The sequence below is a fragment of the Centroberyx affinis genome, unplaced genomic scaffold, assembly GCF_046629955.1.
Source record: "Centroberyx affinis isolate AG114_WGS23_722 - 3 ecotype Tasmania unplaced genomic scaffold, CSIRO-AGI_Caff_v1 ptg005548l_1, whole genome shotgun sequence".
Taxonomy (NCBI): domain Eukaryota; kingdom Metazoa; phylum Chordata; class Actinopteri; order Beryciformes; family Berycidae; genus Centroberyx; species Centroberyx affinis.
The window spans coordinates 124,284-149,091 of NW_027282789.1; the positions used below are offsets into that span (position 1 = coordinate 124,284).

Sequence of the window (24,808 nt, forward strand, 5' to 3'; positions counted from 1 at the left end):
GGACCACTGCACCATAGAAATAATGACAGTCTCTATTAATGTTAAAGTATTTTCAAGATCTTAGCAGTATTGTATACCATTTCCCTTGGATCCGGCTTTGATTCTATCATAATGACTGTCCGCTGGCATAATGAAAGAGAAAGTAAAGCTCCCTGAGAGAATCATCAGTACAATGTTTATTTTACAGTAAAACATGAGGATGAGTGTAAGGACACAGTAATTAATAGTGGAAATTTATCACATAGAAATTCACAATGTGGTTAAATGTCCTTTGACGAAGGTAATAACCCAGTCCAGACATGGATTTTAATGCCACTACTGACTTTGTTTATTTCTATTTAATATGACTGCTTTCAGTTTGACTGGTCTCTTAATGCAAAGGCTTACAGAAAGTGACTGTTTTAGAGATCAATCTAGCTGTATAAATAAATAACTGAAATGCTGAAAAATAAGACTTTTAAGATACAATCCAGAAAGAAATTTTGGGTATATTTACATATATTTTACTCCGACGTTGGCAACCATTACAAGCCCTTTACAGACTCAAAATACATGGAAAACAAAGCTGTCACATACAGTCAGGCCTTGTATGAAATGCTCAGAAAATAAATCATGATTAAATTAATAAGTGAAAACAGTCTTCAATCTCATAAATCACTGTGAAATCAAAACCAGTAAAGGAGCAGCAGTGTTTGTGGGGAAATTTTGATTCAGCAATATAATAAATCATTGGGTGCTATGAACACTGATTATCATGGGATTAATAAACCAAACCAACCCAAAGTTGCTATACAACTTCCACTGCCACTACACACAAAAATAAGCATACAAAGTGTCTGTATAAATTTAAATTTCTGCCTTAAAGAGTAACTAAACCCCACCCAAATTTGTGGTGAAGCCTGACATCCACTGGTGAAAAGTAGGGTACTGAAATGGCCATCTGCTGTTGGCTGGTCTTTGGTGCCAGGTGATGTTACCACCTGTTGTAGATGTCAGACTTCACCACAGATTTGAGTTTGGGGTTCAGTTACTCTTTAAATATGGACCAAGACTGTGTTTGACAGGTAAATTCACATGTAGTCCCATGGGTCTACTAAGCATTATGGCAAAGGTTTTGTCAGAAAATTGCAAAAGTCAACACAGAGTATTGAGTACCAAGTGTAACCCAACTCTTATAACTTTGCTGAGATGAATAGGGTTTTCCCAAATGCACATTGGAATTAGTAAATTATAAATCTGTAATGCAGCAATGAAAGCAAGAAAACATTTAGTCAATGGTGAAACCTGAAGAGCAACTAGTACATCGATCCATTTGAGTGAATGTTGTACATTCTGACCTGATGTTCCTCCACTGGACTTTGACGGCTGAACATCCGATGCAGTATTGACTTCAAATGACTCCTAAACCTGACACCCACAAATGCATAAAAGACGGGGTTGAGACAGCAATGGGAGAAAGCAATGAGTCGGCACACGTAGAACGCGTAGTCAATCCGGGTGCTTACTTCACAAACATCGAACGGGGGCAGCAAGTGGTCGGCCAACATCCTCAGGAAGATGGTCACATTGTACGGTACCCAGCCGATGAAAAACACAGCCACAATACAGAAGATCAGCTTCACCGTCCTGTTCTTCATGTGGGATCTTGTTCTTGCGATTTTCCCCAGTATCCGAACATAGCAGAAGCCCATCACTGCAAAAGCAACCAAGAAGAAGATATTCTGTTGGTAGGTACTCACATATTTCCACAGGGAGTCCTTGTATTCGCAGCTCCAGGACTCTGTACCCTTGTGGTGGATGTTGGTGACGGAGCTGAAGAGCAGAGCGGGCATGGCCGCTCCGACACTGATCGCCCACAGCATCAGAGACACAGCGACCCCGTAGCAGATCCTCTGTGTGCCGAGGTCAGAGAGGGGATAGACCACAGCCAGGTACCTGTGGATGGTCATGATGGTCAGGAACAGGACGCTGCTGTAAAACCCGGTGAAGAAGATGAAGGTCACGATGTTGCAGAGGATGTCGGCGAGGATCCAGCCCCAGATGTGGTAAATTGCCCAGAAGGGGAGGCCGGCGGTGAACACGAGGTCAGAGATAGCCAGGTTAAGGATGAAAATGTTGGTGAGAGACTTGAGGTTTTCGTACAAGGCCAGGATCACGAGGACGAGAATGTTTCCTGTGAGGCTCAGGGTGATCACGACAGAGAAGAAGACGGGAATGGCAATGGATCCAAATTTGACAACCTCACCCTTGTCACAGACTTCATCATCGTAGTTGTAGTCGTAGCCACCATACTCGGTGGCATTCGTAGAGGCATCCATTGTTTACTGGAACCTAGAAAGAAAATATGCAAGTGATTCACCTATTACATTATTTTTTTCTTTCTCATCTATTAAACTTCTACCCTAAGCTCCCTCGTGTGGGATCATCACACACACAGACACATGTTTCGCAGCCAAGCTTTGGTTCAAGCCCACAGAGCTTTATTTTAAATTCTAGTCAAGATCCCAAGGTTTCCAAAGACACCAAATATGCCATGCCGAATTACAGGGAAATGTGTATAAAATGATGCACAAGCCAAAAATCTGACAAAAAGACAAAATCTGTGGTGGAGCCTGACACCTAATGGTGAAAAGTAGGGTACTGCACTGGTATTGGCTGATAGTTGAAACCTTCCATACCTTCCATAGAGTACAACAGGTGGTGACATCACCTGGCACAAAGACCAGCCAATAGCAGATGAGCAGTGCAGTACCCTACTTTTCACCATTAGGTGTCAGGCTTCACCGCAGGTTTGGGTTTGGGGTTTAGTTACTCTTTAAGCCGCGGAGCTGACATGTTGAGTTGTAAAAATGTCGGGAAAGAAGAAACTAGACATTCTGTCTTGTTTTCAACCCAATGTGAATGATAAAGAAATGTGCTGAAGTTAATTTAATTTGTAATCAGACAAACATGTCTCAACATGGTGCATTAAAGGACTAGTTCACCCAAAAATTAAAATTCGGTCATTATCTACTCATTCTCATGCCAGTACAAACTCGATCAGTCGATCATTTACTTCCGCATTACCAAACCTTGTGAGGCCACCGTGGCCGCGCAAGGTTTATGTGTGTGACAGTGCGCGACCTCCATCTCGTGAGGTTTGGTAATACGGAAGTAAATGTACTGCCGATCGACTCGGATTTTCATGAAATAATGGATCAAATTTCATTTTTTTTCGACTCATAGAGCGATCGTCAGGCATCAGAAGACTTTGATTATACTACACGAGCTTTATGGAGTAATATTATGGACATTTATTGCCCTTCTTGAAGCAGAATGTCCGGCTCCCCATTCACTCCCCATTCACTGGAAGAAGCTTCTCCAGCAGCGAGCCTGGAGAACTCCAAGTAGCCTAAGTTGTATGAAGAAAAAACACTCACCCGAGTTTGTACTGGCATGAGAATGAGAACTATTCCTTTAATTTAGACCAGTGATAAGGACTACTATGTCAAAGCCATGTGGTTATCTGAAATGAATCAACACCCCTCCAGCCAATCAGAATTAATTCATCCAGCACATGTAATAAATATAAATGGATAATATTTTTAGGGCTGACCTTTTGTCATGTCATGTGTCCTCTAACAGGAGGAAGTTGAGCCAGTTTTAAGGGAAGGGCAGAAAATAGTGAAACTCGGGTACAATTGCCTTCAAATGGGGAATTGTGTTTTTTAAAGGTAATTTTGTCCATTCTAACAATACCATAGGAAGGACACCGCACCCATGGCTTCACTGCAGCCTTTTTTCTGTTTATTTTATGTTTGCAGCTGTTAGTGCTCAGTGTGATGGAAAACTTCCATCAAATTATAATAATTATGTAAAACAATTCCATTCCATTATAATACAGAGGTATGTTATAAGATCTTTAATTTTATCAATTTTAAATTCAAGTTAACAACTGTATAGTGATGACTTGACTTGTGGAGTGCCCCAAATGCTGCCCGATTTGATCTGTAAGGTAAAATACATGCAATGTCCCTCCCCAGTTCAGCCCCACATTACTTGGGCTCAGGCCCAAATGTATTCAAACCTCGGTGGCGCCCTCGGGGTGCAGCCATAATAAAATACCATCTTGGGTTTGAATATTTCACTCAATATAAGCAGCTATAGCTTCAATGAAGCGTTGGAACGAGCAGATACGAAATATTTATATATACATTGTCGCACAGTATGGAAAGCATATTTCTTTTAACTTTGAAGCTCCTTAAAGGGGTAATTTAAGGGGAAACTCAGGGTGCAAGGGGTTAATTCACTTGGTCTATTTCATTCATTTATGCAATTAGCTGAGACAAGGAGAGTAATAACAAAGCAATGAGAATGAAAAAGGGTCACTTTAAAATGATTTACATCCACCAAATACATATAGGCCTATACTGTCTGTGTACAGATAGGTTTAACTGCACTTAAGGGTATGCTATGTATACAGTAGGTCTATTTAGTTATGGAGACATTGGGAATTTGAGCAAAAAATAAAAAAAATACCTATGCTGTCTCAGCCATGTTGGACTGTCACTGGAACTCATTTTATATCAACCAAATGATATTGAAAAGCAATAAATGAACCTACCTGTTGATTTGCAGCTTGATTTGCAGATGTGTGGTTGGATGCAATACCTTTTGTGCTCAAATGGAAACAAGAAAACAAAGGGTTGTAGCTTTAATCCAGTTGTGATCTACAGGTGATTTTTCTGTTCCTCTTTATGTAACATGACTGTTTTTTTTTCCCAAACAGAAAGGCCTTCTACGAACCACTAATCCTTTGAAACAACTTTACATTTACATGAATTTACATTAATTCACCCCTTAATTCATGCAAAATCTCCTTAAAATTAGTTAAGGGAGTCATTAATGGAGGAGACCCCATCAAAAATCCCTTAAACAACCCTGTTTTACTCCTTACTTTCTAATATAATTAAAAGGTCAGGGAGACAAAAACTTTCCAGTAATAACTCATTAATAATCCTGTAAACCATGCACAAAAGGCATAAAAAGAATCCCTTAATTCCTAGTGGCTCCATGAATCAATCCACGAATAAATCCCTTAAATACCCATGATACTAACCCTTACTTTTTTTAAATCTGTGTTATTTTTAATGGATAATTAATGGAATAATTAGACATTTCAAGGATAAAATTAAGGGGTTTGGGTATACAATCCAATAACACAATATGGAAGGCTATAGGGCCAGGAGGAGAAGGGGGAGGGGCTTTGACTCTTTTTACAGTAAACATATTTTGAAGATTGGTAGTCTACTTTCGAAAGCATAGTCTAAACCATAATCCTGAAATGAGCGTGTTTATGTGCTGGTCTCAGTGTGTCATGAAACACCACGACTAGCAAAAACGTAGTGGGACGGAGACAAAACCTCCTTGGGACAAACAGCTGTTGGCATTTAGGTATGTCATTGGTCACATGACATGACTGTTTACTCTGCCATAACAACCAAACTATGTCGATTTATTTGTCCCGCCCACCAACCGCATTACCATTGGTCGGACTTCTAGATATCGCTGTGCGAGTGGATGGCATAACGTCAATCACGAAAACATTCTTTACAGCTAACAAGTTTGTACGCACTCACTAACTATCTGGGTTGTTATGGACTTGTCCCATATCTGTAAAAGTATGTCAAAATTATTGTTTTTTCTTTATTCTCTGACCAGCAAGTATTTATAAAAATGAGTAGCTAGAAAGACCCTTATCTAATGTACTGAGTCATGCTGATGTCAATGTTATTAACAAATCGCCTGTCAAATTATCTTTGCGTTAATGTTACTGAGAATTAAACAAAACAAATCGCCACTAAACGCTTGTTGTTAGCTAGCTTAGGTTGTTAGCTTACTGTTATTGTCTTTAGTCTGTAGATTTTAAAGAAGTTAGAACTGTAACAGCCGATGTAAAACTGTCCTAAATGTTTTAAACTTAGTAGTACTTAGTTGGAACTTGCTACCAGAAAACTGTGGTTTTGTGTTGTATGTGTATTCTTGTAAGGTAACGTTAGTGCTTGCTAGTAGTGGGACTTCAACATGGTCCCCAACATTAGAGTCCAGTGACTTCAGCTGTTAACGTCACTAATTTTGCAATCCCATTTTCTAATGCACAATACTTATTCGCTTCACAATACTGATACTTTTCCTATGTGGGACCCTCAGGGTCTCTAGTAAGAAACAGGACTCCTGCTTCCTTCGTTGCATCTACAGTGATTGGATCATTTTGTGAATTTCCCCATGGGGATCATTAAAGTTCAATGTGATCTAATAAGAGAGTTAATTTAAGACCATTCTGGTGAATAAAAAACAATGGAATTTGCATCCCAGGCCACAGTCCCAGTTCTGGAATAATTGAGTGCCTCTAGTTAAAATGAGAGAATGAACATTAAGGTTAATGTTACTCTTACTGTATTGTACTTGATGTTCAATGAATAAAAGGTTAGGGAGATTTGAATGTGCTATTTTGTTATGGGTTGATGTTAGGCTTAAATATAGTGGCCCCACCAACAACCAGTTGGTCAGTAATACATTATTAAAAAGAAATGTTATGTTGTCATTTCATAACTTTATTATGTTTTTGATTGATTATTAATGTGTGTGGTTGAATGTTAGACAGACAAAGGAGTGTTGTTGTTTTTTTAAAAGATTATTTTTTGGGCATTTTTGCCTTTATTTGATAGGTGAAAGCGAAGAGAGACAGGAAAGAGAGAGACATGCAACACAGACCTTAGGCCGGATTCGAACCTGGTTACATAGCAGACGCCTTAGACCGACTGAGACTGAGTCACCAGGATGCCCCCGACAAAGAGTGTTATAAGAAAGAAAATTTTACAATTACATGTACTCAAACGACCAGAGGGCATACAGAGACACAATTTATTAACTTACCTAATCTAATTGCATATGTTACTTGAAAATAACAGGCCATTATAACTGCGTCTGAGTGTCTTTTTAGTCGTGAGGTGAGGGAACAGCTGCTGTGTGCTGGCTGTCTGTGCACTAGTCCCACAAAGCATAAATAGCTCCAAGTACTATATTGTCCATTAACAAAATTGGGCACAGTACGCATCATGAGAGCCCAGGAAGAGCTCTCATTAGTGTGTGTGTAGTGCATTTATGTGTATGAGCGCGTATACGTGTGCCTGTGAGAGAGTGCGTTTGACCGTTCGTGCCGATCTTTTGTTCCTGATCGTTTCTGATTCTCTGATTCAGCAGACTGGATGTGACCCCGTGACCCCCTGTTGCCAGGGAGAGAGCGGTGGGGCCATGGCTGCTGGGGCTGCGGTCGGGGAGAACCAACTCCAGAGGATTATCAGAGATCTGCATGGTACGCCAGCTTTATGTGTGTGTGCACGTGTGAATGGGTGTGCCAGCAGACAATTGTTGGCTGACATAGCGTGAATGAAGAGAAGAGAAAGAAGAGTCAGAAAGGTGTGCCATGATGCCATGACTTTAGCCTTAATGTCAAGTCCGACAGCGCTATTTTTCCCCCCAAAAAAACATCTGACCTGTCCTGGTAACCTGCATTCGGGAAAACGTGGATCTGACCTCGTGTCCATGTAGTCCCGGGCACAGTAAGGGTGTGGTGTGGTGGAAACAGAGAGCCTCTTTCAGCATGCAGCGAGACAGAGAGCGGGTGCTGAGGGTGCACCCATCACGGGTGTCCTTCCAGTTTTTACGATGGATACGAGGCAAGTGGTTAATGTACGGAGTGGCCATGCGTGAAGAAGGTGGCAGTGGAAAAAATGGAAAATGGCAGGAGATACAGGCATCAAGGTGGTCAGTCTAGGGGGTTCTGTGTGTGTGTGTGTGTGTGTGTGTGTGTGTGTGTGTGTGTCATGGTAACAGGCACACTTTTCAACTTGGTGGAGGGTGAGCTATCTCTGTGATTCTTTACTCAGTTACTCAATTGCCAAAACTGTGCTAAGTGGTGAAAATCCAGCAGGGATATAGTTTAAATTTTGTTTCAGGATTTTTAGCCATGCGATTTACATTAATCTCTAATGGGAGATAATGATTTTCCTGCTTTTTCACTCTTTTTATCCTGCTTCTTGCCCCCCTGATATCATCCCTACTGTCTATATAAGTAGGATTGCTGTTCCATCTGTTTTTGCTAAATACATTACATATACTGTATGTATGGGTTATGTATCCCTATGCATTTTCCAAAGGTAAATTTAGGCTGTACCTGTTTGTTCAGAGAACGATGTCTTATTATTATCACTGATCTTTGTACACGTCTCTCCCTGAATTTCAGAGGCTGTTTCAGAGCTTGCAAAGGAGTACAGGGAAAGTGGCGAGCCAATCACAGATGACAGTACCAACCTGCACAAATTCTCCTATAAATTGGAGTATCTGCTCCAGGTGGGACTTTGTCCATATTGTAACACCAGGCCCAGTGAATCGTGAAGATGTGAATAAATGAAGAGTTTGGTTTTGAAATAAGATATCCACCGTTTGAAACATGTCACCCACTTTTACAAAATGATTTATGGCATAAATTAAAACAAGATGTAGCACTTTTTAAAGGATGATAGGTAAGTTAAATTGTTGGTTGACAAAATGATTACACTTTTACAGATTGTATATTTTAGAGATGGTAAATGATGAATTTCAGGTTTTTATCTTTTTTAAGTGTGGGATAGAACTGCTCCAATCAGTACTTTGCATGCCCCAAAAATGTGCCATGTTCAACAGTTTCCCATACAAGTTGTATCTGTCTTTCAGTTTGACCAGAAGGAGAAGGCCACATTTCTTGGTACCAGGAAAGATTATTGGGATTACTTCAGTGACTGTCTGGCAAAGATCAAAGGAGCCAATGATGGGATCCGCTTTGTCAAATCTATCTCTGAGGTAGGTAGATTATCACTATCAGAGTCTGCTTTGTTTATAATGACACTACTACTTATAGTACTGTTTACACACTGTGCATTCATGATACAGATAGCCATCTTAAACTATTAGTGATGAGCAGGTTTTTGTTCCCCCCATAATGGATCAAAAGGGGTTTGGCTCTACAGTGACAGGTTATAAAACAGTGCAATGATCAAAGTGTCAAATGCCTAGGTTCATATTGCTCATCAGTGACCCCTGTTTCTGTGTCATGATTATACGTAACTGATCGCTAATACTGCAGACACTGCTGCCATCACGACAAACACGATTAGTATGGATGAATTCTGTTGTCTAAGTGACTCACCTGTCCCTCGTAACCTAAGAAGGCGGCATCGCTTCTGCAATGCAGTGATGGATTTATTAGCATAGAAATACATCATCCCCAAATTGATGTTTATGTAACTGACCTTGTCGATGAACCATTGTCTCTCAGTACCTTCTGTTCAATATGAATCAGTTTGTTGTTATAAAAATGTTCAAAAAGGGGTAATTTTCCAGCAGTGGAGGGCCTCCATGGCTGTGTGAATTTTAAGGAAACACTGGTTACTGGTTAACTTACTATTACTTTGCTTCTATAGCTGAAGACTTCTCTGGGGAAGGGACGAGCGTTTATTCGCTACTCCCTGGTGCATCAGCGACTGGCCGACACACTGCAGCAGTGCCTAATGAACCAGAGGGTCACCAGGTAAAACTGTTTTTGTTGGAGAGCCATAGGGCTTTCACTTTGTTCAAGTGCAAGTAAAATGACTTTGAAAACAGAACAGCATTTGTTTTTGCATGACAGAGGGATTGTTACGTGTTAAAACTAAAGTTGAGTGCAAATCAGTCGCAATCGAGTTGCTGTTACAAGAAATGGGCAGGTTAGGTGTGGTGGCATTCATGGTTCCTAATAAATGTCATCTTTCTCTTCCACTTCAACAATTTCCCTCTCTGTTCCGTATATCAGACTACTACTTTACTACTGGTTAGCGCTAGTTTACATTTCCAATAATTTTGCAATGCATGTCATATGTAAATAGATTCTTTTATCATTTACTCATTTTTTTGTAACCTCCTGGTATCAAATTCAGCTTGATTAATTAACGGCTGTCCAGGCTAACAAACACACCCCAAATTAAAATAGGGATGGATGTGATAATAAAGTTTGTAAGATTACTTGTTTTTAGATGTTATTTCCTGGTAGAGATTTCCATTTCTTCTGTGGGTGTTAGGTGGTATAAACCAATATGAAAACACTCAACTCGGGCACAGTGAAATACCAGTAAAATAAAAAACAAATTAGGCTTTGTTTACTGTGATGGATTATCTAGCTCGGGCAATTTTCAAGTCTGTGGAAGTTGTTTTTCATACTTTGTCCCTGCTTCTTTATGAGTTTTCCATATTTGTGTATGTGACCGGATCAAAATGTGACACAAAAACTTTTTCAGTGAATATTTTTGCTAGTAGTTGCTATGTCCTGCTTTTGTGTCTTCTCACTCCTCTCTCTCCTCGCCCGCAGTGACTGGTACTATGCTCGAAGCCCCTTCTTGAAGCCCCACCTTAGCGTTGACATCATCAGTCACCTGTATGAGCTCAATGAGGTCCAGTTTGATGTGGCATCCAGAGGTCATGACCTTGACGCGTCCTGGCCCACCTTTGCAAGGTAATGAATTAGAGACAAATCTTGCAAACGTAGAAATCATGCAAAAAACACATACATTATCTGCCAAATTTCGAATCAAACAATGATTAATGAACGCTGAAATTAGTGTGTCCAAATGCAGCACTTCTGTGGAATAAAACAACGACAGAATCGTTGTTCTTTACACCAGGGTTTGGGCCTTGTTAGGATATTTAACATGTAACAATATCACCAATATCAAATTTCTTTTCTGATCAACAGGAGGACTCTGGGTATGGCAAACTCACCTGGCCACATGTGGAAAGCTCCCAGTCGCAGCTCCAGTATAAACAGTCTGGCCAGCAGCTACTCACAGGTAACTGTCACATGCCTCTCATAACCTCATATGTCATTTTCATTATGACTTTTTTTTAAAATCATTGTGTAACTAATATACAGTATTGCTTTTAAAATGATTATGTTCAACACAATACTTTTGTACTATCTGTTCCTTCCCTCCTCCTCTGGTTCCACCCTACTCCTTCTCTTCCAACCCTCTAGCAAGCACCTGAGTTCCCCTCTAGCCCTGACTATGGCCAGGGTCTGCTGAGCGATCTGAACGAGTCTCTCCCTACCTGCAGCGAAGATGTCAGTGCAGTGGAAGACCTTCGCCTGGAGCTGGACCAGTCAGAGCTGAAGCAACGAGAGCTCTTAGATAGGGTGCGGCAGCTGGGGGAGGAGGCTGCTGAGCTCAGGGGGGTGGTGGTGGAGCTCCAGAGGCAGCTGGATGTGTCACTGGCTGCCCAGGAACAGCAACAGGGCTTGCAGGGAACACTAAAGGCTCTAGAGGGGAGAGAGGAGGTCCTTTCCAGGGAGCTGGAAGCACTCAGGGCTGGGGAGAGAGCCAGGGACGCTGAGCAGTGCCTGCTCCAGGATAAACTGGCAGCTGCTGAGGGGAAGAACGTAGAGCTCCTGGCCAAATTGGATGGCGTGCTGAATGAGAAGGGCCAGCAGGCGGCCAGTTACTTTGATTCAGCACAGAAGATACACGAGTTGCTGGACAGATTGAAAGAGGCAGAGAAAGGGAAGATGGAGGCTGTTGCTGAGTTAGAGGAGAAGAAGAGGCAGGCAGAAAGGCTAGAGGAGGATCTGAGAGTCAAGGAGGCAGCGACAAAAGAGGGGGAGACAAAACTTGGAGCATTAGTAACATCTACTTCTGAGGAGAAATGCAAGTTGGAGGCAAGAGTGGAGGAACAATGCAATGCCCTTGACAAACTGCAGGGGGCCCTGACACTGAAAGAGAAGGAGGCCAGCAACCTGCAAAGGCAGCTTCAGGACCTCCAAAGATTCCTAGAGGAAAAGGAGAAACAGGTGGAAGAGGTCAAGAGGAGAGCACAAGAAGATAAAGATGAGATTCAGAGGAATATCAGTGGCTTAAAGGAGTCTTTAGAGGAGGAGGTCACTACCCTGAAAGATCTGCTCAGGAGTAAAGAGACGGAGCTAACTTCCACCTGCCAGACACTACAGCAGCTAGAAACCAAGAACCAAAGCCTGACCACAGAGAGGGACAGACTGACCACTAGCCTCTCTGAGCTGGAGGCTAGCATCAAAGAACAGGCTAAGAAGATAGAAGACTACAAGACACAATGCACCAATCTAATGGAGCTAAATGGGAAACTGCTGACCACAGTGAAGAGGAACGAGGAGTTGAAGAAAGAGATGGTAGACAACAGAACAGTGCTTGAGGCTGAATTGGCAGCTCTTAGGGCTTCTGAGAAACAACTCAAAGGCCAGCTGGATGATGCCAAGGTGACGGTGGATGACAAAGAGAAGAGGTTGCGCGAGGAGAACCGCACCCTGGATGAGAGTCTGCAGCGAGCTGCCATGGCCACAAAGCTCTCAGAGGCAACATCAAAGCGACTGGAGCAGGAGAACCAGAGTCTGAGAGAAGAGCAGGCCACTGTGAAAGCAGCTCTTAGCTGTATGCAGGCAGAGCTGAAGTCTATTCATGGGCAGATTGGAGAGTTGGAGAAGAGCTTGGGAGCCTCACGCAAGAATGAAGCCATGCTTCAAGAGCAACTCCGAGCCAAGGAGGCCCAGCTAGAGAGTAAGGAGAAAAGCTTTGTTGAGCTCCAGTCCAGGGTGAAAGCTCTGGAGGCTAGTGAGAAGGAGCTTCACATGGCCAAAGTCCAGGCAGAAGCAACTTGCGCTAGACAGACAGAAGTGATTGAAAAGGTTACCTCTGAGAAGCAGGCAGTGGAGAAATCTCAGTTGGAGAGGAGCACCCTCCAAGCCAAGGAGAACGGGGAAGTGACTGCCAAACTGACTATAGTTGAGGGCCAGCTGGAGGTGAACATGAAAGAAGTGTCCAGGCTCCAGGCAGAGGTCCTGGACCTCAGGGTTCAGCTACAGAGGTCTGGGGAGGAAAAGTTAAAATCCCAAGCACAGCTGGAGGTGACAGAGGCTCAGAGAGATGAGCTCAGGACTTTGACTGAGCAGCTTAAAACCCAAACAGAGGCGCTCAATCAGAGGCACATCGCGGAGCTCATGGAAAGCAAGAAGAAAGAAGAGGCACTGATTGAAGAGCATGACAGAGAAGCAGCTGCCCATGCTGAGTTGGCTACCTCAGAGGCTGCCACCCGAGAGGAGCTGGCCACCCTAAAGGCCGAAAATGAGAAGTTGGCCCTGGAAAACAGCGAAACACGTGAAGGTCTGCACCGGGCCAACACAGAGATGGCAGAGCTGGGGATGACCATCTGCAAGCTAACTGCAGAAAATGAGGAGGCCAGAGAGCGTTGGACTGGGGATGCTGACAGGATGGAAGAGCTGGAGGAGCACACCACCAAAGAGGTGGATCGACTAGAAGCCTGCATAGCAGCACTGCGGCTGGAGAATGCCAGCCTGAGAGAGGAGCTGACACAGATGGAGAACCTTCCAGAGACTTTACTGGAGCTCCAGGAGAAGCTGGAGAAATCCAAGAGCCAAGTGACGAACCTCAAGGACTCCAGCCGAGAGGAGATGGAGGGTATCAAGTTCCAAATGAGCTCAGAGAGCATGAACCATCAGATCCAGATCAAGGTGAGTTTAGCCAGTCTGTTAATCATGCCTTGCATTGATAATCATTTTTCTTCAGTATTTTATTTTATTGTGTCATTATGTCCAATTCAGTTAACTTGTTTTTTTTTCTCTTGTATGTTTCTCTTGCGTTTTAGAGTGTGAATGAACAGCTGGTGAAGGCGAAAGCCCAGCTGCAGAGAGAGCTGGAGAATGTGTCTAGTCTGGAGGCCAAAGTGTCTGAGCTAGAGGTCTGTGTCCTTCCAGCTTCACATAATTCATGTTTACATAGTGGTGGTGGAACTTCTTCTGAAATCTCTAGAGAATGAACACCTTTGCAGGAAAATAGTAGTAAAGAAAATATACCGCCTTTGGAAAAAATAAGAAATTCTCTTTGATGTATTCTTCACTTTTTCAAGTCTAAAGAAAATACTATATGATTAAGGAAAGACTATAGATAGACACTGAGTCAATAGTGCAAGATCCTATACATACCTTGTTACAGTCTCAAAAGCCTGAGTCTTTCATTAGTACATTTGCAGAAGCAAAATAATTGACTTGAGGATGTGGAAAAGGAAGCGACACACCAAGTGGGAGGTTATGATAGCATGACAATTATCATTCATTATTATTCATATTATTCATTAGCAGTAGATGATTACAGAAAGGTCAGAATCATTTTAATCTTTTTTTTTTTTTTTTTTAACATGTTGAGAGCTTTATTGCAAGAACACTTCCCTGTTATTGCTAAAGGTGGACAAATGAATAGGCAGCTCAATTACAAAACCACTGGTGCACTGTAGAAGTCCATTCACTTAATGAATCTAACACAGGCTGTAACATACAAATAGAGAACAACTGATGGCTAAATAATTGAAATGACAATCTAAAATATCAAAAATGCAGTTATGGATATGTTTTTGTATATGTTCTGATTATGTTTGATAAAGGTTGTGAATGAGCAGTACTCGCAGCTGATTGGTGAGAAAGACGTTCACATCACAAAGTCAGAAACTACCATTTGCCAGAGTGAGGAGGAGATTCAGCAACTGAGAGGCTCGGTCAGCAGGTGCGGTCATGCTCACTGCTACCTGTGCATTTCATCCTATTATTAAAAAAGCAGACTGTTAGCCACTGGTCGATTTTCATTGTCCTTGCACCTCCTTTCTCCAGTGGTGAGGATGCACTCTCAGCTTTGCAAAAGGTCCATGAGGAACTGAAGCAGAAGCTTGACAAAGCAGAGGCTGACAAACAGAGCCATCACCTCAAGATGTCCGCAGAGATCGATGACCTTAGCAGAACCAAGACCAACCTCGAAGAGCGGCTCATCGAACTCATAAAGTACGACCTTGACCTGTCTCTCATCACAGCCTTAGCATGGGGGAAATATGTAAGAGGCAACAGGGATATATGTTTTTATGAAGAGAGGGACTAAAGGGTCATGAAGTTTATTTCGCACTAGCATGTGGTAGTGCCTGCTCTTTGATGGGCCCAGTGGGGAGTGTGTATTCTGAATTGGCTCTCCCAGAGAGAGCACTTTGCAGTCCTCTAATATGCTCCCACTGCTCAGTCATACTTGACAGAGCTGTGGGCGAAAAAGTAAGGCTGAGGAAAAAAAATAGCTTCTTTGAAAGCTGACATAATATTCTGAGAACATGATAGAACAGAAAGACTTTGATGGAGGAGAGAGCAGGAAAAGCAATGCTGAGAGGCCAACATGAGAGGACAAGTGTGGTAGAGAGATGCTATTAAAGAGAAATACAGGTCTTTATTTATCATTCTTCACTGGCTTCAGCAACCACCGCTGCCTCTCATTGGCTCACTAAGCTTTCATCCTGAGTAGGATGCAACACAAACACACTGTCAACTCCCCTGGGATGTGCCCACATAATTTCAGTCTCTTGTTTACTTAATTATTCATGCCTTAGTTGCATCATTTGGTGAAATGAAGCCACTTCTGAACAGCATGACGTAGAGCATATACAATATATGAGATTTACAGTGCAGTCTAAGAAAATTTCATGATACATTTATGCTCATTCCTCAAAGATGCTGAAGTGGAAAACATGTAATCAACATTCACAAATGACAGCATGTCTCGGGGTCTTGAGGTTCCATCTGCCTTCAGAGTAGCCTCAAGATATTGGGCATTAAAAGTTTTGGCATCCTATAGGGAAAAACTAAAAACTCCAAATGTATTTTGTTTTTCTAATTTGCACTTTTCCCCAAGTGAAAATACATTTTCAAAAAACTCTAACTTCAGTCTCATGTCAAGACCTGTCAAGACAGTGCCGAATGACACCCATGCCCAAAACCATGCCCTAGTGTGTGTCTGTTTTTGTGCGCTATGACAGAGACAAGGATGCTTTGTGGCAGAAGTCGGACGCACTGGAGTTTGAGCAGAAGCTGCGGGCGGAGGAGCGCTGGTGGTTGGTGGATAAGGAGGCCACTAACTGCCTCGGCTGCCAGGGCCAGTTTACCTGGTGGCTGCGCAGACACCACTGCAGGTGGGTTGGCACTTTTCGCATCTGCACCTGCACAATCATGCCAGTTTAACCAAAGAATAATAATACAGCACACCCAGTCAAGCTTGTATGCTTTCTTGACATGCAAGACCAAGTAACCAAATTTTAGGCTTAATATGGATGAAAGTGCACATTTTTGTTCTTGTTTCAGGCTTTGTGGCCGCATCTTCTGCTACTACTGCAGTAACAACTTTGTGATGACCAAGCACAGTGGGAAGAAGGAGCGCTGTTGTAGGGAGTGTTACACCCAGCACAGCGCCGTGGTGGAGAGGTTCACAGAGGCGGAGCTGAGTCCCTCAGACACCCAGCCTCCTCCACCCGGACTTGGGCCTGTGTCCCCTCCTGAACCAGCCCCTTATAAACCCACTCCCAGGGTAACAGGTGAGAGACATGCTGGGATGAAAGACACATTCACACATGTTCTCAGTGTCACAGCCACACATTCTCATTTTTACATTCACATTCACAGGCTCCCATACTCACACCACACACTAAATTGACAGCTGCGCACTTGGAAAACCAGCGCAGCTAGTTCCAGTGAACTTTAATGAACATTTGACTGTAAACACTTTCTCACATTTGCTCTCTGGCTCTTTGTCAAATGTATTGTCATCTTTGATGTTGACTGGGAACTAGCTCAGCAGAACTGAAAAGACTTGCTTTGTCATATTACGGAACAAGGACAGAAACCTTTGCTATTTTCTGGAATCTCGGAAGTTCATTCAGTGAACAGAAGGGGAAGAGGTTGACATTTCTGTCTCTGCATGCCACCATTCAATGTCAGTGGTTGTCTATAGAAGTTGCTTTGATTTTAAAGAAAGGAAACCTGCATATTGGTAGGTCTATTTTTCTAGTTGCCCGGTCTCGACAATGAACTTCAAAATAGTGATTTAAGATTCCCTTCAGTAGCAAATACAAATTGAAATATCACCACACACTCTGGTTTTTTCACATATGTGATAAATGATACAATTCATGGTATTTAAATCCTTTTCATACAGTACATTCCTGTTCGTCTCAGTTTCAGACCCCAGCAGCAGATCTGACGATGGAGTTTTTGACATCATCACAGAGGAGGAAGTGAACGGCATCTATGACAGCGATACCATGTCCCAGACCACAGGAGGCTCCCTGGAGGGGGAACAAGACAGGCGGCCTCCAGGAGCGCTTGACATGTGAGTGTCAAAAGCTATTTGTTGTTTTGTTACTGTGGGCATTGTAGATGTCTATACTCATTACCATAGAGACATTCACAACATGTGCAGAACTACTTGATTTGTGAAAGACAGTTTTCCTAAAACCCACCTGTCATCCTGTTATTTATTCAGCAGAAATACAGTACAGACACCACGAATTGACATGCACACACACACACAATCACTAATTTACCCTGAAGTTCCTTATGACCTTCACACACCTTGCTTTGTTTCATTTGTGAGCCACCGCTGCTGTTTTGACTCCTCCTTTCAGTCTTGATTAAATGAGGGACGGACCTCAGCGATGACCGAGAGGCAGATGAGATAATAGTGAATTACCTTGTACCAAGGTGTGATTTAAGATTCCCTTCAGTAGCAAATACAAATTCATATATCACCACACACTCTTGTTGTTTCACATACTGTATGTGATAAATCAAAACCCATAACTCAGTGTCACGGTTTGTCATGTGATTTAGGACGACCTGGAAGAAGGCCTGCTTCCATGAGTAGAATGATAATAAGACTTGTAGAGTTGCCGAATTCACATGAGTTTTGTGCAATCTTCAGCAATCTGTAATATCCACAGTCAATTTAAGTTTATAGTCATGGACCCTGAGTATACTACAACACTGAAAGACAAATGTAATAATGTTAAAAAATAGATTTATATAATTTCACTAGGGGCCATAAAAGCATACTATACTGGACTCTAATCATACACATTTGGTTAACTTTATTCCTTATTTAATTACTTTATTATAATTTTTATTTACATTATAAATATTATTTTCAGTTTGTAAAGAAAAGGGGAAAGAAAGAAAACTGTATGCCCTGTACAATTTCCCCAAATAAAAAAAATACAAATGCATCACTGTCAGATACAGTAACATACTCTGTTGTTGTTTAGTGCAGTGAGCATAGAGATCATTTCATTTGCAAGCAAGCACTCTGTTCTGCGTCTTTAGAGAGTTTTATGGTACATTGAAAACAAGAAATTGTTCTGTCTTGTGACTCAATTTGCAGAGGCACAGGAGATGCGACCCCTGATGACCCCGAAGAGCATGTACCCACCGTTCAGGATTCAGAGATTAACCTCCTCAAATCAGGAGAAGTCACGTGAGTCTTTAACATAATGCGCTACGTTTGTGCGTGATTGATTAGTCACCTCAGTCTTGGTCCTGCTAATGCCATTTTACGGCATCTTAAATTAATTTGCTCTCGTTACAGGGTGGCTGTCCCTCTCAGCATTGACGATATTTCTCAGTTTGGTGACGGTTCGAGGGAAATCTTTATCAAATCTAGCTGCTACAGCCTGATATCCATCGCTGTGGGCGACTGTGGGCCTACCATCGGCTGGATGTTCTCCTCCGAGCCTAAGAGCATCTCCTTTAGTGTGGTTTACCGGGAAACCCCTGACATCCCAGTGGAACAGTCAAAGGTAGACCCGCTCAGTGTGTTTGTGTATGTATACATACTGTATATGTGTGCTATATGTGGAACAAAGCATTTAGAGCAGCAGTGCAGCAGCTACAGGTAAGATGCATGTGTTGTGCACTTCCCACCTACTTGCAGTCTTCTTGCTTACTGGTTGTGATAAACAGTCTTTCCTTTCAGTCTTCTCTTTCCTTATGGCCTAAACCAGTTGTTCCCATAACTTTTCATATCATGGTCTCCCCGAAGGACAACCCCCTCCTCCACACATTAGACCGCAGACCCCATTTAATAATATTTTACATTTTGTCCTATGGAACCGCATCTGACTTGGTGGAGAATTATATAAATCTATGTGCTGTAGGTGAGGTGATACCAACAGGGTGGATAGTGAAACCTGTAATCAAAATAGTCATCCTTATACATACTCTCATTGTGCTAACTGCTAGGAAGTGAAATAATAGCGAAATTAAAGTATTGCTAATTTTTCTGACAAACTAGAATTCACACCTGCTGCTGCCCCAACATCATGACCAGCGAAGAACAATACTATCAAAAAATGAGACAACTACCCTATAATCTAAAACAAAGTGAAAATTACACAACCTTATAAGCAAATAACTGATCGTCTAATTAGAGGTAAAATGAACCTAACGTACCCTTTGTTTTTTCAAGTAACATTAGGCTTGGTCAAGCACAGTCTTAAGTAATGATGAATTTGGTGGACTGTGAATGAATTTGGACGAATTTACAGCTGTACAAACTCAACACGTTGGCCAAATAGAGTCTGCTCAATTCATTCAATTGTCTGATGTAAAAACCGGAAACAGGTTAAATGCTCACTGACCGATACACAGCATTGATTCATTAACTGAACCGCTAACCCCTCTGAACGAGCATCTTTTAACCAAAAGATGGCACTACCTCCGCAGCTGAACGGTTCATTTAGTCCGATAAAGCAGCTGAGCTACTAACCCAAACACTGGGAGCTGAATCGCTCAACCGACTGGCTGAACGAATCACTCAGATCTGTGCTGTTTCATTTGACCAAAGGCGGGACTCTCTACCCGCCTGAATGATTTGTTCAGCCCGATACAGCAACTCAACGGTTTGTTTAGTCCGATTGAAAGATGTCGATTCAGCAACTGAGCTACTAACCCATACACTGAACTGCTGAACGAATCGTACAGTTGTGTTTGCGGCATGATTGCTGTTTGGGTGTCGTGGAACAACAACAATGGATGAATGAACAAGGAAGTTTGAGAATTTGTGCCCAGCCTGCAGTGGCATGTGATCAGACATTCCGGCCACACCAAAACTCACACATGATAAATTATTACCAGGCACAATTGATTACCCCAGGCAGGCACTCCCTATGGAGCACAGGGCTATTTGTTGACCTTTCTAACATTGCAGAATAAAACACTGCAGGTTGTCTTGGTTGCTCAGCAGGTTAACGTATGTGCACTTAAAATGTCATGGATTTTAAATGAGTTATGACCTTTTGCCGCATCCCCCCCCCAATACTTTTCCTTTATTTCTATTTTTCCTTTTCCTTTATTTGTTTTCGTCATAGTGCTTTGAGATTTGCTTTTAATTAAAAGTGTGTTGGCAATAAAATGTCTACATTTATATTACTTTTATGATGATGATGATTATTGCTGTACTTGCTGACTTGCATATATTATTGATATTATATGTAAAGAAACAGAAATACCATAAAAATAATCTTTAAAACAAAACAAGGCCTGGAGTGGCATACGTTAAGCTTGACTGTATTAAAAATTACAGTTTCTAAATTGCAAGAACCTGGAAGTTTGTTTGATTGCCTCTTGAACAATGTATTCTGGCATTGTGCAGAATCCCTCGCCTAGAAATCGAGCTGCACCTCAGACTCTTATTCCTGTTGTGTCCTCAGGTCCTGATTCCCCTGACCCGCTGTAACTCCCATAAAGAGACAATCCAGGGGCAGCTGAAAGTCAGAAACCCTGGCCTGTACACACTCATCTTCGACAACTCCTTCTCACGGTAGGGAACTCCCAATATCCAGTGTCCTTGTCCTGCCGCTGAGAGCTTCTTCTTAGTGGAAAATGCTTGTGAATGACAGAAAATCTCTCTCTAATCAGCTCTGTCTCTGCCATCATTTCCTGCCTCTGTATGCGTGTGTGTGTGTGTGTGTGTGTGTGTGTGTGTGCGTGTGTGTGTGGGGCCAAGTTTTCTGCTGTGCCTCAGCATTTCGTTTCAATTGCTAGATTGCAATCCTTTCATCAGCAACCTCTCCTCGAAACAGGTTCATCTCCAAGAAAGTGCTCTACCACTTGACAATTGAGAAGCCTATAATCTACGATGGAAGCGACTTTCCGTGAAGCTGGACTGCAAGTGCGGCCGCAGTGACTTAAGGCTGACGTTAGAGGGCTAAAGGGAGACTCGAGAGATAAGAGTTCAATGTCCATTTTTAATGAATTATTGCTTTTTAAATTTCAGTTATTTCATTTGCTTCTTTTGTTTCCAAATCCCCTTTCCACCCAGCTATTTTATGTTTACTTCTGTTGATTTGTTGAAGTCTTATTTGAGAAGGATCCTTTCTGTATTATTTAACACTAAGGTATTATGTTTTGAGGTGTTTTAATGGGTTTACTGTTGCCTAAGTGAATTGTTGTCAAGGAGATTATAGAGATTTTAGACAGAGAAACAGAAAAAATGGCTTATACAAGCTTTACGTTTCTGTTTAAACAAACACCAAGTAATGTACCTTTACGTCAGCTAGTTTTTTTGTTTATTTCACAAATTTGGACATTTTAAGAAATTGTGAAACTTTGTTTTTTCTTTCTGTTGTTTATGATGGTCTCTGCTTGCTTTGACTTCTCATTTCCCTGAATATGCTGTTATGTTGGAGAATGCTGATCACTGCAGAACACTAGCTTTCAGATGAAGATCATTTATTTGCGAGTTTCTGAGCACCCAGAAAAGAATATTTTTTATTTTCTCTTTGACTCCCATATATTTTTGACACTACACAATTAGCTTTCAATAGATTTTAGAGGTTCTAAGTATCATGTACATTTTCTAATCCCATGGGAAAACGAAAATTATATAAAGTACAGACGTGTGGTTTGTTCACAGCAGCGGCAAAATGATCCAAACAATAATCAACCCAGAAAATTACCCAGTGACTGCAGGAGCCTGAGGATAGACAACGAAGCTTGCACACTTTGTGCAACTCTCAGGAGTAGAACATCAAATTGTCTGAAAATTGTCTCCACTGGGAGCTGTTGGCACTCAAAGCGTGTCCTTATTTTCTGTTTTGGACAAAATAATGTCATCTTAATTACTATGTGAGGAGAGTTTAGCAAGCCAGCTTTCTCCATTTCTGTTATTAAACTGTCAGCTTATGATGATCTACTGTATTTCCAAAGTGCCAATTATTTTTCTTTTTTTTTCCAGATATCAGTTCGTCTATGTAATTGTATGTTTTACACTTGTGTTATCCACTTGGAACATGACGCTTGGTATAAAGTATAATATACTGTAAGGAGTTAATTTCAACGAGAAGGACATTTAAATCACAATATGCACAATATCATACATTTTATACTATCAGTTGAAAGGGTTTTTGCTTAGTTTGGTTTTCATTTTAATCTCTGGAATCATTTTAGCCAGACATTTCAGATACCCAAGCTTTTATTGTACTCTCTGTGATCAAATGTGTTTGAATATTGTTTGCTGTTTTTCTTCTTTTCTCTCAAAGCAATAAGAAAAAACGATCTTGGTCACTTTGATGGAGTTGACCGCACACTTCTTAATGAAGCAAGGGCTTAACTCTGCTGCTTTTGTAGGGATCTGTTTGCATTTCACAAACAGTTCTCTTTTATATTCTTTGATTGGTGTAAATTGATGCAATTTGTATGCAAAGCCTGATATTTTCTCAAGAGAATTGCACTTTGTGAGAATTATTTTTTAAATTCTGTTACGAAAAAATATTTTAAAGTACATCTGTTAACGTTTATATGGTATTTGTCAAAGATTTCATGCAGGGACAGATTTTCTACTTGTTCTTTTTGACAGACAATTTTGGAGAAGTGAAATGTACATTAATCTTCCCTACAAGCACTCTATGCAGCCAGTAATAGACCTGTCAAGCACAGTAAACATAAATAAAATCTGAGAATAATGATGCCTTTGCCGTCCACTTATCCACATCTCCTCTGCTATCTGACAGCCTGGAACTTCAGGACAACATATCCCAACAGTTTATCTCTGTGTGGTGCCTCGCTTATTCAGAAATGTGGCATAAACAAAGAAGTCACCGCACAAATAAATCTGTCCTTGGGTGTGTGTTGTGCCAGCCTGAAAAGACCCAATAATCCATTCTCACATTTAGCATTTCAGCACAGGGCTTTCAATTTGGCCAGTGTTTCCTATTTTTTTTTTTACTGTAGCTTATTTTTCATTTTCATTTTCCTATCCTGCCTGCCTCTCTGCCTGCCCGCCAGCAGCCCACGTCTGTTTTCATGAATTCATGTTTGCTGGATTTTCAGATGAAAGCAGAGGGAGAACTACGGCTCGGATTCAATTTGTTCGTCTGTCACACAAAATATGCCAGACATCGCTGGTCGGACTTGGACGAAACTTTGGGGTAATGATGCATCTCACCACTATGATTATAGGCTAGATTAAAGTGAAAATCTTACATGGTTTATCTTTTAACATAGTATGCATCGACCACATCTCTGCTTCCATTTGAGTCTAGAATTTGCATGCATGATGGGATTGGCTAAAAGGACTGAGTAACAATTAGGGACTGCTCACAGGTTGATTAAGCCCCCAACTCTGTCTTACAGACAACAGGCAGTTGCATGGCTACCTGACTTCTCCCGTGAAACACAAGCACATCAAATGTGTCCTTACCATGCATTCACACTGTTAACAATTTAGTTGATGGATTTCTCTGTCCAGATGGCAGCGGTGCAAGAGACTCTGATTGCATCTACATATGGTCTCATGCAGCTATAAAGTTTTGAACAGGCACATCAAGTCTTTCCCAGTTCAGAATTAAATTTAGGAACCTGAAGTATGAGCCGGTTTTGAGAGCGGGGATGATGAGCACTAACCAAACCAGCAGTGATGAGATGAAAGATGGTAATTTATTAAAGATGGCTTTGTGAATTAATAAGTAGCAGTGTTGGTCATGCCTCCTTAACCTAAAGAAGACAATGATGAGTGCCATAGGTATCACCAGTAATAAACCTGAGTGCAAAGTGGTAGACAGCAGCTAAGGGTTTAAGGGTGGTAACTGATGCATGTCCAAAAATTAAATCACCATAATCCAAAACAAAGAGAGACAGCTTCAACTGTTCTCTTCGTGCTGAACATAGGGAAGCATGCCCAAATATTTATAATGAGGGACCTTCTTCATGCCATCTATTAGGGGCACTAAGGCACCGCCCCACCTGCACCATCAAGCTGGAAAAAATAGTTTTCAGGTAGCCTACAACATTCCCTCAACCTGCCTCGTCTTCAGTAAGTGATTTCTTACATTTCCCAGAGTGGCTTTCGACAGCGTCCACAGAAAGACGATAGTTAGGGATACGGATATTTTTTTCTTTTCCTTTATAGTAAATCACCACTGTCCAACTCTCTTCCAGGATCCAGGTATGTTGTATCAGTGGCGGGACTTTAACACTCTATACATTTGTCCAGCAGGAGCTTTCCGTTCCTTTGGGATACAAACTTAACTTTGTGGAAGACAGATAGGTTAGGAGATATCAGCTTTGTAAATAGCAGCTCAGTGTTAGCTAAGGACACATTTAGGAGCGCTCATCTTAAGTTATCATGCTACCCAAAGCGCCGCCTGTCGCCTGTAAGACAGCCTTGAGGGCTCAAAGACTCTTTGAGCCACCGAACGTGTCAAGCCAACCAAAGACGAACAGAAGCTGGTATTACCTTCAAAATAAAAGCTTAAACTTGTCCCTTCAGTTTTGTGCCACAGCTGATTAAAATTGACTTTTTCAAGACATTGGCTGATGTAGGCTTACACTGTTGTTGAGTCTTTTTTTATTTAACGTTTGGCAGCCCTT

General features: G+C 41.7%; 2 protein-coding genes across 2 annotated transcripts; one reads left to right on the forward strand and one right to left on the reverse strand.

Annotated features, from left to right (window-relative positions):
- Positions 1 to 209: 209 nt before the first annotated feature.
- xcr1a.1 (chemokine (C motif) receptor 1a, duplicate 1) lies at positions 210 to 4,695 on the reverse strand. Its single transcript, XM_071546932.1, has 2 exons — positions 4,604 to 4,695; positions 210 to 2,331 (listed from the first exon to the last, which is right to left on the reverse strand). Exon 2 carries the CDS (start codon positions 2,316 to 2,318, stop codon positions 1,296 to 1,298), a length of 1,023 nt encoding a protein of 340 aa, XP_071403033.1. The 5' UTR covers positions 2,319 to 2,331; positions 4,604 to 4,695; the 3' UTR covers positions 210 to 1,295.
- A 945-nt stretch (positions 4,696 to 5,640) lies between these two features.
- Positions 5,641 to 22,891, forward strand: fyco1a (FYVE and coiled-coil domain autophagy adaptor 1a). The gene is made up of 18 exons (XM_071546931.1): positions 5,641 to 5,660; positions 7,240 to 7,354; positions 8,285 to 8,391; positions 8,755 to 8,880; positions 9,501 to 9,607; positions 10,421 to 10,564; positions 10,805 to 10,898; positions 11,084 to 13,600; positions 13,735 to 13,827; positions 14,527 to 14,645; positions 14,750 to 14,917; positions 15,931 to 16,083; positions 16,253 to 16,482; positions 17,123 to 17,276; positions 18,324 to 18,416; positions 18,528 to 18,738; positions 20,650 to 20,759; positions 21,022 to 22,891. The coding sequence occupies exons 2-18, from the start codon at positions 7,294 to 7,296 to the stop codon at positions 21,095 to 21,097; spliced, it is 4,563 nt and encodes a 1,520-aa protein (XP_071403032.1). The 5' UTR covers positions 5,641 to 5,660; positions 7,240 to 7,293; the 3' UTR covers positions 21,098 to 22,891.
- The last annotated feature ends 1,917 nt before the right edge of the window (positions 22,892 to 24,808 follow it).

What these genes read in the sequence shown, in the direction of transcription:
- fyco1a (XM_071546931.1), top strand. Translation starts at nt 7,294, where the DNA reads ATGGCTGCTGGGGCTGCGGTCGGGGAGAACCAACTCCAGAGGATTATC. An exon ending in CCAAAGTGTCTGAGCTAGAG is followed by an intron (nt 13,828 to 14,526) that starts GTCTGTGTCCTT and finishes TGTTTGATAAAG; the next exon opens with GTTGTGAATGAGCAGTACTC. An exon ending in CCTCCAGGAGCGCTTGACAT is followed by an intron (nt 17,277 to 18,323) that starts GTGAGTGTCAAA and finishes CTCAATTTGCAG; the next exon opens with AGGCACAGGAGATGCGACCC.
- xcr1a.1 (XM_071546932.1), bottom strand. Translation starts at nt 2,318, where the DNA reads ATGGATGCCTCTACGAATGCCACCGAGTATGGTGGCTACGACTACAAC.